The following is an 18,332-nucleotide window of genomic DNA, read 5'->3' as shown; positions in this document are numbered from 1 at the left end:
TCAGAAGAAGCAAAACTTTGCTTTTCAGAACAACCATGCTTATCAGAATGGCCAAACTAAAGAAAACTGACAATACCAGGGGCTGACAAGGATAGGGAGCTGCTGGAGCTTTCATACACTGATGGTGGGAATGTACAATGGTACAGCCACCTTACGAAACAGACTGGCAGTTTTTATACTGCTGAATTATATTGATCATATGACCCAGCAACCCCACTTTGGTGTGTGTGCCAACAGAAATGAAAACTTGTGTTTATATTAAACCCTGGGCTCAAATGTCTATAGCAGCACTATACATAATAGACAAAAAAAAGGAATAACCCAAGTGTCCCTCAAGTGAGGAATGGGTAAACAAACTCTGGTACATCCATACAACAGAATACTACTCAGTAGTAAAATGGAATGAACCATGACAATATGGGTGAATCACAGATACATTGTGCTAAGTGAAAGAAGTCAGACTCAAAAGGCTGTATGAGTCCATTTATTTACTGCATGATTCTATTTATATGGCATTCTGGAAAAAACAAAACTACAAAGACAGAATATAGATTAATGACTTTCAGGGGCTAAAAACAGAGGGAGGGGATGACCACAGAGAAGCATGGGGAAATAAATATTTTGGGGTGATGGAACTTATCTCTTGATTTAAAATTTATAGAGATACACACAAAAAAGGGAGTTTTATAGCATATATTTAATTTAAAAATGTATGTACATACACATGCACCCATACCAACACACTATGAAGAAGAGCACTTATTAAGAAAGAAGACCTTAAAAAAAAAAAAGAAGAATGATAATGACCACAGACTCTGCAACACTCATCCACTGAAATGGACAGATAAGGTCACTGACTATTAATAAGACACATAAATCACTATTTAGTGTGGTGAAATCTGGTTATAATCCCGGGTATAGGTTCTCATTTAAAAGTCTCACAACTTACTTTGGGCATTTTAACAGAGGGGAAAACAGCATTCTACGTCAGATACGTCACCAATAACTCTAGATGGCATGTGCTGTTCACAGCTCACCATGGGTAAACTGCCAATCTTGTCTTTCAAAGACCTCAAACATTTCCATGTGAAGCACTTCTACTCACCACAGTTATTGCTTCAAGCCTAGATTAGGGAATGTATCTGAAGTAAGTCCTTTGAAATATGTAGAAAAACAAACTCTGATATTTGGACACTTTCTTCCTACTGGCATCATCTTCATAATATCTTGGAAGGCAGAACTGAGAGAAGAGTTTGGACTCTTCACTTTATAGGCCTGCCGTGATGGCAACTGCTCCTCTGTCCCTCAGGCCTTAAAAATACCTTGAACTTGCATTATGTCCAACAGCTTAGAAATCTCTCTCAGGTACATAGCTGGGCTGAGCAGGCAGTTATCACCCCATGGTATAATAAAGAATATATCCGGTCTTTGTCCTTCTTTCCTAGCACAGAGCTTCAAAATCTCTTGGAATTCCCTCAGTGATAGTCACTGTTATTCTCATGAAGTAACTCACGGTGGGTCCCTGGATAGCTTCAGGATAATGGCTGGTCATCAGTAAGAACAATCTTCAGATTAGACTGGGACTCTGGGCCAGCCTGACTGCTGGGGTAGGAGCAGGTCGGCGACTGAGTTCAATAATGTAGTTGATGATTTAATCAAACATGCCTATATAATGGGATCTCAATAAAAACCCTGGACAACAAGGCTCAGTAGAGCTTCTCAGTCGGTAAACACATTGATATGTCAGGAGGGCGCCAGGCCTGGATTCCACAAGGAGAAGGCATAGAAGATCTGGGATAGAACTAGCCCTTTGTGCAAACTTAATCACTAAACTATAAGCATCAGTGTAGCCCTTTTCTGAGTTCTGCAAGTCATTCTAGTGGATTATCTACTGCAAAGTGCCAAGGGAACCCACACATCTGTATTTGTCTGGTCAGAAATGCAGGCTGCTTGGGGTCCCACTTGAGGCTGGCATCTAAAGTGAGGGCAAGCTCCTGCAGGACTGAGCTTTAGCTGGTGGAGTCTGACACTAACTCTGCATGCTGAGCATCAGAATTGTACCTAGCTGTGTAGGAAAGTTATGACCAAGCTAGATAGCATATTAAAAAGCAGAGACATTACTTTGCCAACAAAGGTCCGTCTAGTCAAGGCCATGGTTTTTCCAGTGGTCATGTATGGATGTGAGAGTTGGACTGTGAAGAAAGCTAAGTGCCGAAGAATTGATGCTTTTGAACTGTGGTGTTGGAGAAGACTCTTGAGAGTCCCTTGGACTGCAAGGAGATCCAACCAGTCCATCCTAAAGGAGATCAGTCCTGGGTGTTCATTGGAAGGACTGATGCTGAAGCTGAAACTCCAATACTTTGGCCACCTCATGCAAAGAGTTGACTCATTGGAAAAGACCCTGATGCTGGGAGGGGTTGATTGAGAAGGGCACGACAGAGGATGAGATGGTTGGATGGCATCACCGACTCGATGGACATGAGTTTGAGTAAACTCCAGGACTGGTGATAGACAGGGAGGCCTGGCATGCTGCGATTCATGGGGTCGCAGAGAGTCAGACATGACTGAGCGACTGAACTGAAATGAACTGAACTGAACACCCACCTGGGGGTGAGACAGAATATACCCTCATATGTAAAGTGAGGAAACTGAAGTCCAAGCCCTTTTCATCATTCCTCCAACAGCACAATGACCCTGTATGTGGCTGAAAAGAATGCCTCCACCAAATGCTGTCAGTGAGAAGTTTGTATCTTTTCAACATACTTTAAATTGAGGATTCAAAATTTTAATAGAAGGGCAGTAAAGAAGTGATTAGAAGTGCAGGATTGAGAATCACAGACCCCAAGTCTGAATACTGGCTTTGACACTTGCATGATCTTGGAAGTTGCTTACCTATTCTAGACCTTACTTTTCTCATCTGTAAAATGGGAATAACAATGTTTACATTAAGGAGCTGTAGGAGGATGAAACGCAATGGTGTATGTAAAGGGTTTAATGCAGTGTCAGGCATACAGCTGGTCTTTAATAAATGGTGGCTCCTATTATGATCCCTGCCATCGAGTATGGTTTAAGACTTAACTGTTAAACCATAAACAACAAAAAAAATTTGGTTGCATTGAAATGACGTGGAGTCCAGACAGAGGAGGTCATCTTATGTTTTGGGAGACGAACAAAGGGAATCAGAGCCTGATGGCTATTTTTCGCAATATTCCCATACCTTGTTAGGGTCCAACTTGGTTTTGTCCACAGGAGCAGAGTCTTTTATCACTTCCACAAATTCTGCACCAAAACATTGACTATAAAATGCCTAGGCAAGAGAAACCAACAGATGATAAAGGTTATTTTAATATGCTGCAACTCTTTGTCTCTAGAAGCGGAATAAGTTTGGAACAAGTGTATGGTAGAATGTGCTCTCTGCATTATTTAATGTCCTTCCGAGCTAATGAGGCAAGTTCAGCATTTCCTGAGACAAAAATAAAAATAAAATGAAGTCCAGCATTTGCAAACTGATCTATACGTCCATATAAAATGTATGCTTGACATCTAATTCAACAGCATCATCTATTTCCAGAAGATGCTCCAGGGTATAGAACTATTTACTTCTCGCCTTTTGTACCCTAGGAACTTGGAGGTCACGAGGCTTCCATAATGTGACAAACCACAGCGTACAGGAAGATAAAATATATGCTTCTAGTTCTAAATTGGGGAAACATATTAGGAAACCAAGTGGCCTGGGGTCAATTGCTAGTTCCTCTCATGAGCTGAAAAACTTTGCGCGAGTTACCCATTCACTTTGAACCATGGCTTTGTTGGGTCAAGTAAGGATTAAAGTTTCTTGTCTCATTTGGCATGGATGGATAGTATCGATATAAGGAGCAATTTGACAACAAAAATGTTTTAAGTTTGACAGTCATGAAAGGACATAAATTCAAAGCAACAGCAAGAAAGCAAAAAGTGAATTTCCAGTTAATTGTCATCAGCATTTCAGGGGACCTCTATTCAGCTTGAGACGATTTTGCTTGGGGGCACCCCATGACTCTCCTCCTGAGTTCTTCATGCCTGGCCCTTCCCATGTCTGTTTCTTTCTTTCTCACTTTTCTCTAGGTTGTTTCTCCCTTTTCTCCAGCTTTTCCTCCAAGAACAGGCTGCTCTCTTCTGCTACATTCTGGATCAAATGTAAACAGCAGGCTGGATTGTGGCTGCCAGAACATGGGAGTGGGTGCTGACTCTGATTATCCAGAGAGGGGTGCTCCTTGGATCAAGAGGAAGAGTTCACTGTGCCCAAGACACAGTAGGCCTACGGTCGAACATCTCCCAGTCATAAGCCAGAAGTGTTGCCTGGTAATACCAAAAAGATAACCACAGAATTTTCTAGGGAAATTTGATAATTTCGCCAGATGACTTTAAAGTCAAGATGATAAACTCCAAGCTGAAAAACTATTACTGAAATTTGGAAAGGTTTACAAGAAAGCACATGACATTGATTTGGATATTCTTGGAAAAATATTCACCATATAAATTTACAAACTTTGAAAAGTACGGGGCTTCCCAGGTGGCACTAGTGGTAAAGAACCTGCCTCCCAATGCGAGAGACATAAGAGACTCGCGTTTGATCCCTGGGTTAGGAAGATCCGCTGGAGGAGGCTATACACTCCAGTATTCTTGCCTGGAGAATCCCACGGACAGAGGAGCCTGGTGGGCTACAGTCCAAGGAGTCGCAAAGAGACATGACTGAAGAGTTAGCATGCACACAGGCATCCTTCCCTTGCTTTATCTCATGATTTCACCTAATATCTTGCTTTTACACAGGCAATGTGGGAAATTTTATATATGGATCAATGATGAATGTATGACTCTTAGTTTTGTTGTAATGACCCACTACAACTTGCTTTTTGTAAGGTATACAATGTTAATCGCCCAGAATCACTTGTCTTACCTCTAGTCTGTGAGAGATCTCAGGAAGCTTGGTAATTGCAGGCTCTTTGTAAACGAATTCCTTCTCATCCAAATCCCCAAATTTGGATCCATAGAAACCAACTCGGAAGTAGGTTCCAAACATCCTCTTATGACCCTGATGGACAAAATAAGAAAACCTCTCCTTAGTTTTGTAATTCATGAGGATCCATTGGGTTGCAAAGGGCAGGAGTCTTTTATTGTTGGGTTACAAGACATTTTATTCCTATGGCAAATACTAACAATTCACACCTTTAAAAAAATTAACGTTTACAGAACAAACTTGGGAAATAATAGCAAAAAAAAAAACAAACAAACCCATGAAAGAGTTCTAGGATTTCTTTAAGTGAATTTAAGAGATTTTCACATTCCTCGTTGCAAAGTAATTCAACTGCCTTCTTTCAAAGTTTGAATTACAGTCCTCTATTTCCAGCCCTTTTCCATTTGATAGGAGAGAGCTACAGTACTGACGTCCATAAGGTCAATCACTCCCTAGAGAGGAAGGAGGGCTAAGCATCTCTGAGACAGAGCCACCTGCTATCAGATTATAGGACTTGTTAGTCAGGATCTTCAGCTACCTTGCTAATGATGCTGTCAAAGGCCTTCTGCAGCTTTTCATGGGTGGAGGTCAGCTTCCGGAAGTCTCGATGAGCTTCCAGGATGGGGATAACCAGCTTGTAGACCTCATTAACCGTCTCGTACAGTCCTCCCTTGGAAAGAGGAGGAAAAAAATCAAAGAGAATTTAATCCACTGGGCACTAGGGAATGGATTTATTATTGGCACCACAATATCTTACAGTGCAGGAATAAACTCTGAGTGTCTTTGGGATGGTTGTAGCATTCAAACTGAACTAGACACATGCTAAATGGTCCTATCTGATAATGTTAAGTTGGAAAGAGGGGTTTCCTGGGGAAAAAAATAGGACAGGAGACTGGCAGCAGGGACTAAGAACAATTCAGGAAGGCAATCTTGGGCATCATATAGCCAGATGGGGGTCCTCATACAGCCAGATGTTCACTGAATGCCTGAAAAGACTTAGGAGTCTAACTAGATGGTTTTCTTGAATTTCAGGAAAAACAAAGTATCCTGGATGTTTTTTGGATTCTGAAAGGGAAAGCTGGAAAAACAGAATATAATTAAAACAAAAATTAAAATACATAGGTTGTAGGGTGGAAACTTGGAAATGAAAAGTAGAGAAGAATGAAAAATATTAGGATGAAAACAAATTGTATCAGCTAAATTGAGTGAAGTAATAAATATTTATTTGGCTTAAAATTTGAGGGAGTAGGGAAATTATGAAAATGAACAACAGACTTTCTTTCCTGACCTGAAACTCAGTAACTTTATCTATACATTTTTTCCTTTAATTTGGAGTATTTAGACCCAGACTGGGCTTCCCAGGTAGCTCAGTGGTGAAGAATAATCTGCAATGCAGGAGACATAGATTCAATCCCTGGGTAGGGAAGATCCCTTGGAAGAGGAAATGGCAATCCACTCCAATATTCTTGCCTGGGAAATCCCATGGACAGCAGAGCCTGGAAGACTACAGTCCATGGGGTCTCAAAAGAGTTGGACATGACTGAACAATAACAACAGACCCAGATTAGGTTAGTGAGGGGAGTGTCTGTGGTTTCTACTCCTACATTTCTCTGAGCTGTCCGTGGCCTGTGACAATCCTGAGGATTACTCAGCTGTCAGGAAAGCTTTGTCTATTTCTTTTCTCTTTTCCCAGAGGCTCCACCCCAGGAGCTCTCTCAAGGAGAGTAAATGAGAGAATGAGAACATGCCTTGTGATTTATTGTGTAAGCCTGGGCAAGCCATTTCACCTTGCTGTGGCTTAGTTTCCACCTCTATTAAATGGAAATAATACTGTGAAACTGCTGCCCAGCTAATGAGCATGTAGTGAAAGCCAGAACACTGCAGTGATGAAAGGCTTTCTCACCTCCCTGAGAGCTGAGCCAATTTACATACATCAAAGTCCTCCGGCCCCTCCCTGGCCCTGTTCTGCACGTGGTGTCGTGGTGTCGTCATGAAGAGGAACTCACTGGCTGGGCGCTAAAACCCACATGCAGGGCACTAGCACTGAAGTTCACGCTGACTGGGGCGGCCCAGAGGGTGGGGTGTACTGACCGTGCTGAAGAGCTCGGCCGCCTGCTCCAGTAGGCCCACCAGGCCGCTCTCCGTGAAGTACCGGCCGGAGCACACCCCATCCTCATCAGGCGACAGGGTGTCATCAGAGACGGCAGACTCCTCCAGCACGTTGGAAGAAATATTCTGTAAGAGAATTCAGGATGAGCCTGGAGAGTTGGGGAACCCGGCTAACAAGGCACCACAGGAGTCCACAGTAGGGATGAGGAAGCCGTCACTCCAACAGCCTCACCTTGTGTGACTGTAAAAGGTCTGTAATTCCATCTAGAACAGCCTCTGGCTGCCACTCATTTTGAAAGAACACATAGAACCACTGGCCTTCAAAACTCAAGATGTTCTTTTCTTTTTAACCATTGGCAGATACAGAAAGGACACTTACCTCAGCATAACAACAGCTGAGTTGTTTTAGAGAAAGGACCCTAAGGGACATTCAGCAGGGATTGTGGTTTTTAAAATTAACTTTTAAAAAAGTTAATTAGACTTCCTGTTTCACCAGCTGAGTGAAACTCAGTACTTGCTACTACTGACTTGGCTTGTAGGTGAACAGTCATAATATCACATGGCAATTGCAAATGAGAAGGCTTTCTTTGTGGGAATCTTTATGACAATGCAGCATTACTGGTTTTTTTTCTCTCCCCTCAAACATTTTGTTCCTTTCTATACACTAGAAAGGAACTTTCTTTTACATAAACTTTACAATCACTTTTCTTTTACATAAACCATAAAGCTGAAAGTCTCTCATAGAGAATGCAGTGATCAGGGCCAGGGCTAGGGTGAGTAAGGTGAAAACCCCAGGTCACAACATTTAGGGAACACTCTCACTCTCAGGGTTCTGTCAGATATGGCCTGGAACTTGCTGGACCCTGAGAGTGAGTGCTTCCTTAAATTTTGCACTTTACATGCCTTGCTCACCTCACCCCAGTTCTGGCTCTGACAGGGACTCTCATACTTTTGACAGGTCAAGACATTTCTTCAATCTGTCTCACGGCTATAGAAAAAATGCACATGGAGCATTAAAAAAAAAACCTGGAAACATTTGTAGCTTAGGACTGGCAAACAGATAGCACACATGCTATTTCTTCATATGTCTAGACTCATAGCAGACAGAACTAATTAATTATAGTACTCTTTTTCCTGAAGCTTTTTTCAAAATTCCTCTCAGTATGGTACTCCAATCAGCCACTATCAATTGACCAGGGTTGGCTACTGAAGTAAAATCTGTCTGCCTCTTTTTGGCCTGGCTAGCATGATCGAGTGACTCATCCTGAGCATCAAGGAAGAGAGAGTTGTTCCAGTCCTGTATCTTCATATTCAACAGTATAAGGTAGTTTTGGGAATACAGGAGACTCTCAGAACCGTTTGTGACCAGTCTTTCTTTCAAACCTGGTCTTTCTACTATGATGTTTCTGAACTAGAAATAACAGAAGGTCCAAGAGCTTCTGTAAATCTAATGACCCAAGAAACGAATACTATTAGTATTGTATGCAGTTGTCCACATGTAGAGGAATATATTTGCAGTTATGCAGTCTTATTAGCTGTAGTCAGAAGGAAAAGATTCTGGGCAGATTTTTCTGGCTTCAGAATCAGGGAGGTAAAAACATCAGTATCTAAGAATGCAGACATATCTACATTTGTGGAATAAATACTGCACTCTGGGGCACAGAATTTCAACGATCTCAGCTCCTTGGAATTCAGTGGCCTCAGGGTTATTTTCCTTGCACAGATTTATTTATCTCCAGTTTATAATTCCTTTCCAAAAATTCAATTTTACTGGAGCAGAACAAGGTTGAAAACTAAAGCACATAGCATTTAAGAAATCAACATTGGACATCTGTTGTTAATGCTGCCCCAAATTCCTTCATCCTTCTATAAAGTAAAGCCTCCAGGGAAACCATCCATAACTCCAGGTGTGGACCTCAACTCTGGTCCAGCCAGTCATAGCATTCCATGTCTCTGGCCACTATGATTGGCTCAGAGATGAGTGTATGACTCGGTCAGAACTAACAGATGCACTGAGACTGTCTCTGCAACTTTTGGAAATGGGGCATTTCTCTATTCTCCTGGACTTGAACCTAGGGAGATGTAAACAAATATTTCTCAATGAGTGTGGGAAGCCAGTGAAGAAAGAAGCTGAGCTGACATAACAGAAAGCAGAGGCTGGAAGTGATGACGACGCTGAGGCCTGATGACATTGTTTGGGGCCCTAGGTCCAGTTTGGCAGGTGCTACTCCAGACTCATCTCTCTCATGTAAGCTGATAAATTCCATTGTTACCTTAGGTCAGTCTGGGTTAGGTTTTCTGTCATGTGCAAGCACACATTTCCTAAAAGATTTTCTATGCCTCATTTGAGAGGAAGGAGACTTGGTTCATAAGCATCAACATAATTTGGTTTCTCTTCTTACCATGTTCTCTGTGTTATGAAGACTTCATTCTTCACAGTTCCTTCCGCTCCCCCTTCCCTGTCCTTGTCTTTCTGAACACTCCCTGGCCTCCAAGCTGGGTCACATGATAAATACTCACAGTTTCTTGTACCTCTTTATTACAGCAGTTATCATAATTGTAATTGAATAAGAAATGGAAGAATTAGCTATATGATGTCACTCTCTGGTCGGAATGTAAAGTTCGTGAGGACAAAATAAGTGCTTAATAAATATCACCTAAAAGAATGAATGAGTGAATAAAGATCTATGAAAAAATAGAGCTATATGCCCTCATGTAGGGACGACATGGAGTTTTTCTGTTGTTTCTGGAATAACTATTCTACTCACCTTGGTATGACTTACTATAAGCAATAGAATTCTAGGTGAAATAAGAATCGCAAGGCTTACTAAACATGAAACAATAATTAAATGCCATTAATATTGAAGGGTTAAATATAAAATAAAATACAGTAAATGGGAAAAAGGCATTAAAGTTTACAAGCAATAGTTTAGTTAATGAAACAAGACAAAAGGATGATATAATTCCACATTAAGTAGTAAGCCCAAAGATTTCTGGGAACTGAAAGAGTAGTACTTATATTTTTCCTTGCTAATATCAAATGGTCAAAATAAATTTGGCAAAAAAAAAATATATCTAAAATTGGTTTTTATACCTTTCTTCACTATTATGTGATTCAAAATCAGGTGTGATATATTTTTATGCTTTTTGGATAAGAATTAAATTTTTTGCTTTTTATAATGAACCTTTCTGAATTGTGAATAAAATTTATTTGCTGAGAATGAAATGACAAATATTATTGGTATTGAAGACCATAAGAAAGGAGGAATTAATAATGTGAGGCAACACCCAGATTGCCTGGTGAACAGTGTTCAGGAAATCAGAAACTCCTGGCTCTGCCAACAGCAGTTTTTGTCTTAACTTTCTAAGCCTGGGAAAGCTACTTTGAATTATCTCCTCTTTCTGGTTCACACAGCATCACAAAACTGTGTTGAAGAGCAACAATGAGAATAAAGCCTTTTCTAAAATCAGTCCTGTAAACTCAAACAGGAGCAATCCAAACACTTGTAAAGTAAACGACTTCGTGAGTCTGCCCTGAAAAGGGCTCTCTTTCTGTACCATATTGTTACAGGTTTCAGGGATGGTCATTTCTAGGGATTAGGCCTCTAAAAGTACTCATAAAATTTTTGTTTCCTCTAAACTGTTTAAAGTACTCAGCAAAAACAGTCCAAGTGACCACTGAGCATTGCAACCTGAACCAACTTTCAGACTTAGCAGACAATTTCCAATTGCTCATTATGGGTAATATTCAGCTTATCCTAAGACAGTATTGATTCAGCCCTTTTTTCCTTCCCAGGTCAGTTTGTTCTTTCTCAATTTTAGACTAGAGAGGAAGATGTTAAAGAGTTGGGGAGTGTAATCAAAGGAATGGGCCCAGAGGGGAATAATTTCTCCAATATTTGGAAAAAATACTTTCACGTTTATCAGTATGCTGTGCCAATTACAAGTCTTTAGGAAAGAGTTTAAACGACCTTAGAAAAGTTGTTCTCTCAATTTAGCTGTGCAGCGGGAATAACAATATTTCTCTATTTGTCTGTTTCACTGGTTTACAGAGAAGGTCAAATGAAATCATGGATGTGAAAGTGTTTGGGAATGTCAAAATGCCTATCAAATCTATATTTACTGTAAATAATAATAAAAAAAAAACAAACCTAAGACAGTAAAGCAATTAGAAGAGGCAAATATAATACACTAAAGCAGGTCTTCTCAACCATGGCAATATTGATATTTGGGGGCCAGATAATCTTTTTGTGGTGGGAGTTGTCCTATGCATTGTAGGGTGTTTAGCAGCATCCCTGGCTTACACCTATTAAATGCCACTAGTACCTACCCTCCCACCCTAAAATGTAACAACCAAAAATATTTTCAGAGACTGGCAAATGCCCCCAGATGAGAGCCACTGCACCAAAGGAAAAGGCGAACTTGCCCCCACCTGAAAGCTGACGCTGCCCACGGGCAGGTAGCTGTGGTCCTCCAACATGCTCAGATACTCGGCCACCAAAGCAGCCGCGTGGACCAGGCACATGGCGGCCTCCGTGTAGCACTTCCTCTTGGTGTGTTTCTCTGCCATGTTCTGGAGCCAGGTCAGCCGCAGATCAGGAGATGCCTGGTAACTCTTGGCAATTCTGAAGATGGGTTTAGAAAGTTCCAAAGACAACTGGTTAGCGATACTGTTTTTCTATTGGATATGGACACTTTTTTTTCCCTTGAGAGTTTTGCCTACATGTTCAGGAAATAAGAGAAAAGGCAAACATGTATCAGCCCAACTGTTTTTATTTCATGTCTAGGGTGTGTAGGACCCTAAGAATGCTATCATTTAGTTAAAGATTTATAGGGGAAGAAAAGACCTGATAAAATGATGTCTATTTGAATGCAGCACTAGTAATTTTTCTTCCTTTACTTTCCTTTATCTCAAAATAATAACAGAAGATGAAAAGTACTACCCTTCTTATGGCATCATGTCAGAACAATTTTGTCTTTGTAAGTAGTTTCTCCTAAAACAAGGATTATAAAGCAAAAATTTAAACTACAGAGTAAAATATGATTTCTAAATGAAACTTACATGCATGTCTGAATGTAAGTGGAAAAAATTTCAGGTATAATTCATATAAGAGTTGATAGTTCTTTTCTCTCATTCTATGGTAAGTAGAAAATAATGTTAAAGATATATACCTCCCTTTAAATCAGGGAACTCTTTCTGAAAACGTGTACATGAATCAACACCCTCCTGCCATATGACCCAGCAATCCCACTTCTGGGCATACACACTGAGGAAACCAGATCTGAAAGAGACACGTGCACCCCAATGTTCATCACAGCACTGTTTATAATAGCCAGGACATGGAAGCAACCTAGATGCCCATCAGCAGATGAATGGATAAGGAAGCTGTGGTACATATACACCATGGAATATTACTCAGCCGTCAAAAAGAATTCATTTGAACCAGTCCTAATGAGATGGATGAAACTGGAGCCCATTATACAGAGTGAAGTAAGCCAGAAAGATAAAGAACATTACAGCATACTAACACATATATATGGAATTTAGAAAGATGGTAACGATAACCCTATATGCAAAACAGAAAAAGAGACACAGAAATACAAAACAGACTTTTGAACTCTGTGGGAGAAGGTGAGGGTGGGATGTTTCAAAAGAACAGCATGTATTCTATCTATGGTGAAACAGATCACCAGCCCAGGTGGGATGCATGAGACAAATGCTCGGGCCTGGTGCACTGGGAAGACCCAGAGGAATCGGGTGGAGAGGGAGGTGGGAGGGGGGATCGGGATGGGGAATACATGTAAATCTATGGCTGATTCATATCAATGTATGACAAAACCCACTGAAATGTTGTGAAGTAATTAGCCTCCAACTAATTAAAAAAAAAAAAAAAAAAAACACCCTCCAAGTGATGATTTTCTACCAATTTCTAAGTACAGTTATGGCTGTCAGCCAAATCAGTGTACCTACATTTCCTGTGATAATTATATTCATGAAAACTCCATAGTGGCAAACCCTAGATCTTTAAGTAACACACTTTTGATTTCATCAGAAAAGTTCACCTGTACATGAGATCCATAAGCATCTCAGGATCTTCCTGAAATTCCCTCATTTTCACTGTGTCATATAAGATGCTATTCAGATTGCAGAGAAGTTCTTCCACCTGGAAGAAAAAAAGAGTGTATACCCCAAAAAACCTTAGCATTGTAGTCCATGGTAACAAAAAGTTAGGATTGCACCGAGAGTCCAAGGGGCAGTCATGAGCAGGCCTTGCTAAGATAGGGGAGATCACAGGTAGAGGGAAGTCTAGACTGGATCCTCTTTGACCTTCACCTTTGCAGGTCCAGGCACTGCCAAGGCCTATACATGAGTTGGCCTTTGACATCCATGTATTAGTCCTGAATCCTTATACTATCTTTCCTCTCCAGTACTTTTTTTGTTAAATTAGTTTCAGTTCTTTGTAACATATAAACCCTCAACTGTACTCTGGACATCAGGGCTTTTTATAACAAGTAGGAGGCAGCTTAGGACCTCAGCTTAGGTTCCATATAATGCATATGACAATATTTTACATAATTATCTGTACATTATGACATAATTATATTTCATAAAAGTTATATAATATATAAAATATATATGTTATATATCTTATACACATATATATATATACACATATATATAAGTATGTTTGTGTATATATACATATGTATGTATGTATACACACACACAGAGGTTTAAAACTGGCTGATCCCAGACACACATATGAGACAAAGTACGCTCTTTGGTCTACCTGCATGGGAAAAGGAGTGGTCTGCATGGCTGTGTCCTCTTCTGCATAGGCCAGAATCGTCCTCAAGGATCTTCTCAGGTACTCCTCATTAAAGTCTTGTGCTTTTCCCACCAAAGATGCCAGAGACATGGTTACTTGCATCTTTACTCTTGCAAAGTTCTGAGTCAGGGAAAAAATGGTGGAACAAACAAGAGGCAGTCAGCTAGTAGATAATTGGAGGAGGTAGAGCCAGACAACAACAACTCTCTAGTGCTTCCTTTACCCAAGCTCAATCATTTCCTTTTTTCCCAATGAAATGTGAGCCATACTTTGCTCATGATTCATATTGTTGTTTAAATGGTTTAAATGGGTATTGCTCTGACATAAATCTGTCAGCTCCCTTTAAATTTTCATTGAGGACTGGGCCAGCTCTGTGCAGTAACGCTGAAAGGTTCCTACACAGCTGGGTCACAGAATGTCTCCTTTTGTGACAAGATTCCTCTTCTCGGAACTTTATTTAAACTTCAAAGAGGAGCAGAATCTACATGGGCAAGATTTCTCAGATTTCTGGACTCTGGGTAGGCAGTGACTTTCTGTTTCTCCTTTCCTTCTAGGCTCCCACCATAGAAAAATATGGTGATTCCAAGGGGCTCCGACAAATGTCCTAAAGGTTTTTCAATAGCTACACCTAATACATTCTGAGGACCCTGCCTTTCTTCCATGGACCAAATTATCATTGAATATCAGTTGAACATGCTCATTAACATGACCACAAACGTAAACTCCAAAAGAGCACACCAAAATCTAGACCAACTAAGACTGCACCGTAATAAGGCTGAATTCCAAAGGCTACTAAGCTTCAATGAACACTTAGGCACAGATGATAGTGATCATTTCAAATTCTCTTCCACAGGTCATTCTGGTACCAGTCAATCGGAATGTGGAAACAAGACAAGCTCTTCCAAAGTCCAAATTCTGTTGTATTTTTCACCCCCAGATGACAACCCTGAATCTACACATAGCCATTCATTTCTTATGGAAACACACTGATGGAAAGCACTGCATTCATCAGTCTTAATAATTTATTTCTAGATGGAAATTCACTAGCTGCTATCCATCTACACGTCCAACTGTTCCCTTCACACAGGGTAGAAGTCAACTGCAATAGTGCACACTTCTCCGCCACCAGTGCTTTGCACTGACTCTTGATCCTGGGTCCCCTTGAGCACTCACGCTGGTGGCTCCAAAGCTGAACCTCATGAGGAGGTAGAGCGTGGCGCAGGCCTGGCTGCGGGTGACGTCCATGCTGCTGCTGCAGTGGTGCAGAACTCGCTGACACAAGTCTGCACACTGCTCCACTTCCTCCTCAAACAACAAGTCGCCAAACTAGGAGAGACACAGCCGCATTAGACATCACTTGGCACATCCATACCCTTTCTGGACCAGATGCCTGTCGAGATATGTAAATGTCTGCTTGGACAAGCAAAAAGCCCAGAAGAGTTAATGCACTGCTCCATAAAGATAGTGAGTTACCTGAGTCAGAAGATGAACTGAAGCAATGGAGTTGACTTGATCTAATTAGGAACTGTTTACTAAGATCAAGGCTACATAATTATCTGCATGGTTAGCCAGGCTGCATTCCCTGGTGAAGTCACAGCTCTGAAGGAATTATCCCATGTTTCCCTGGAAATTATTGGTGACTAAGAGCAAATGATCCCGACAGGTGAGAGAAGAAACAGTCCAGTTTATTTTGGCTGTGCCTCATGGCTTGTGGGATCTTAGTTGCCCAACCAGGGATTGAAATACTGAAAATGTGGAGTCTTAACCACTGGACCACCAGGGAAGCCCCAGGAGTTCACTTTCCAAATGTAAAAGATACCAGGGAGAGGTCAACAACCAAGATTTTCAATAAAGGGAGGGGGTGGGTGCGGGGAGCACAGAAATCTGCAATATGTCATTTTCCTTTAGGAAAATCTATATTCTTCAGGCTATGAGAAATTTATTTCTAAACTTTCTGGCATTTTATGATGTGACATTTTGTTAAGATTCACTAATGGGAGTCACACAGAGGAACTGAATCTCATTCAGAAAAGATATTAATGAAAAAAAGGTGAAAAACAAATCAGCTCAATTGATTTCCACTCTCATGTGTTCAGTGAGTGGGCCCACATTTCTAATGTGAGAGGCACTGGTGAGTCTCACAGAATCAGTGTATCTGCTTCCTTCCTAACAAGATTTAAGACTTTTACCTCAGTGTCACGTAACACAGTGGTGGTCTGCGGGTTTTGGTGCCCCGGAAGCAAGAAATGTGAAGCTAGACTGATGAGAATATTAACTCTTAATTAAGAGTAAGAGAACAAGCATCCATGTTTACCTTGGCAATGAGAGCACGGAGTGTCGCAAAGCAGTGAGTTAGGTATGTGGTGCTCTGATCACAGCTCAGAGAATTCACAAGGACCCTCAGCACTCCTCCCAGAAGGCTGTCTTTGCAGTCCAGAGCCGAGCTTGCCTGGGGGAAGAGAAGAACAGCATCAATGAATCCCAATGCTATGCCCATGAACTCAGAGGGGAAGACAAAAGTAGGTCCTTTTGGCAATTACACAATTACACAGTGATGCTGACATTTCATCTCTTGGTCTATGATCTTTTTTTTTTTTTTGGTCTATGATCTTAAGGGTTTGAGAAAGTACACTGCATATAGTCCATCACCAGGAGAGCTGAAGCCCTATTTCCACATGACTTTATTCCAAAACTCCCAACTGATTTGGGATTTACACCTTATTCTGGGCTGCTAACCCAAGCTATGAGGCACACCTCCCCCTCATCCTGGGTAAGCTTTTGGAAAGGTCTTTTTCCTTGTATACAAGGCACAGCTTTCCTTGTGGGCCTCCCAGGGGCTGCTTGTGGCAGTGACTTTCTAAATAGAAGCTTATTTATCACCTGCAGCAGGACTAATACCACCAATGTCAATAACAATTTCCAACTGTCTTTGAAAACTGCAAGTACATTTTGAGCATAAATGTTAAGAAGACAGCAATCAAAGCAGTATTATATAAAGATATAATCAATGTGATGCCAAGTATTTGATACTAAGTAGTTATCAAAGATACCATATACTTTTTGTCTTTATTTTTATACAATAATTACATTTTAAGAGACAAAAGTTGGATTACTGAGGTTCAACTGTGTTGTGACGATATTTCTTTTTCTAGCCCTAGAAACAATACTGGATCCATTCTAATAAATGATTTTTCATTGGAAACATGTAAGGACTCATTTTTGAGGTTAACTAAAAATGTTATCACCTAGGTGTCTTGAGAATTTCTGGAAATATTCACTTAGAAGATGAAATTAGTATGGTGAACTGCATTACTGTAAAGTTCACAATGATACAGTACTTTTCTACAGCAGGGCTGGCAAATTCGTGGTACAGATTATTTTTCTTCATTAACTTGTGTCCAAAACAGATATCATTAATCACACTTTGCATTCTTTTTACTTCATCCAGTCATAATCTTAGCTCCCATATAGACATCAACCGTAATTCAAATGGGGTTGACCTAGCAAAAAAAAACCGAAAACCTACCTACCACAAATATTACAGATATTGAATTATAAGCCCACCACTTACATTATAATTTTCATAGATTATAATATCAAGTAGATTTAAGTTTGAGGGTCAGTCTGTCAAGCACCTAACTCTTTCCAAGTGAACATCAAGTCAATGAACCCAGAAGAATGTTGTGTTTAAGTATTTCTGGAATTTCTAAGGTGGATGCTATTGTAAATAGTTTTCACTACTGTAAATAGTCTTTCACTTTCACTTCCTCTATCTGGCTTACCTTGTGGCTCAGCTGGTAACAAATCCACCTACAATACGAGAGACCTGGGTTTGATCCCTGGGTCAGGAAGATCCCCTGGAGAAGGAAAAGGCTATCCACTCCAGTATTCTGGCCTGGAGAATTCCAAGGACTGCACAGTCCACAGGGTCACAAAGAGTCGGACGCAGCTGAGTAACTCACTTTCATTGTAAATAGTAAACTTCCTGACGTCATTAAACAAAAAGCATTTCTATCACACTTATTTTTTCACAATTTTTATAAAGGATTCTTATTAAATTCCAGTGGACATATTCATGTTGAACAGATCAGGTATTTGTTGTCCTCACCTGGATAATGTTTTCCTGCATATCAAGGATGATTAAATTTGCTTCTGTAGCCAGATTGCCACTGATCAAGGCTTCTTGATCTAACTCTGCCTTTGTTCTAAGAAACAAAAAGAGGTCAAATTAAAGTGCACATCAAATCTGGTCATTTCCTGATGATGGTAATCCACATGCCAAGTATAAAGGAATCGTCTGAAGAGTCAGTCTAGGAGTGAAAACAAAGCAGCTGGTCACTGGCAACTAAGGAATATAGGTACCTTGTGTAATTGGAGCCTGCTTAAAAGATTTTCTAGGT

General features: G+C 40.6%; 1 protein-coding gene across 4 annotated transcripts in view; it reads right to left on the bottom strand.

Annotated features, from left to right (window-relative positions):
• Positions 1–18,332, bottom strand: part of DOCK8 (dedicator of cytokinesis 8) — a 225,223-nt gene that overhangs the window by 18,182 nt on the left and 188,709 nt on the right. For all 4 annotated transcript variants that reach the window (XM_043486612.1, XM_043486614.1, XM_043486613.1 and 1 more), the window contains 10 exons: positions 18,041–18,137; positions 16,247–16,381; positions 15,106–15,258; positions 13,894–14,052; positions 13,166–13,266; positions 11,535–11,727; positions 7,085–7,228; positions 5,532–5,663; positions 4,937–5,071; positions 3,218–3,307 (listed from right to left, as the gene is read on the bottom strand). In XM_043486612.1, the coding sequence (XP_043342547.1) occupies positions 3,218–3,307; positions 4,937–5,071; positions 5,532–5,663; positions 7,085–7,228; positions 11,535–11,727; positions 13,166–13,266; positions 13,894–14,052; positions 15,106–15,258; positions 16,247–16,381; positions 18,041–18,137 (1,339 nt within the window). The remainder of the gene's footprint in view (positions 1–3,217; positions 3,308–4,936; positions 5,072–5,531; positions 5,664–7,084; positions 7,229–11,534; positions 11,728–13,165; positions 13,267–13,893; positions 14,053–15,105; positions 15,259–16,246; positions 16,382–18,040; positions 18,138–18,332) is intronic.

This window comes from Cervus canadensis, chromosome 14 (assembly GCF_019320065.1).
Source record: "Cervus canadensis isolate Bull #8, Minnesota chromosome 14, ASM1932006v1, whole genome shotgun sequence".
Classification (NCBI taxonomy): Eukaryota; Metazoa; Chordata; class Mammalia; order Artiodactyla; family Cervidae; genus Cervus; species Cervus canadensis.
The sequence above is the reverse complement of the archived record's forward strand: the minus strand, read 5'-3'. Positions and strand labels throughout refer to the sequence as shown.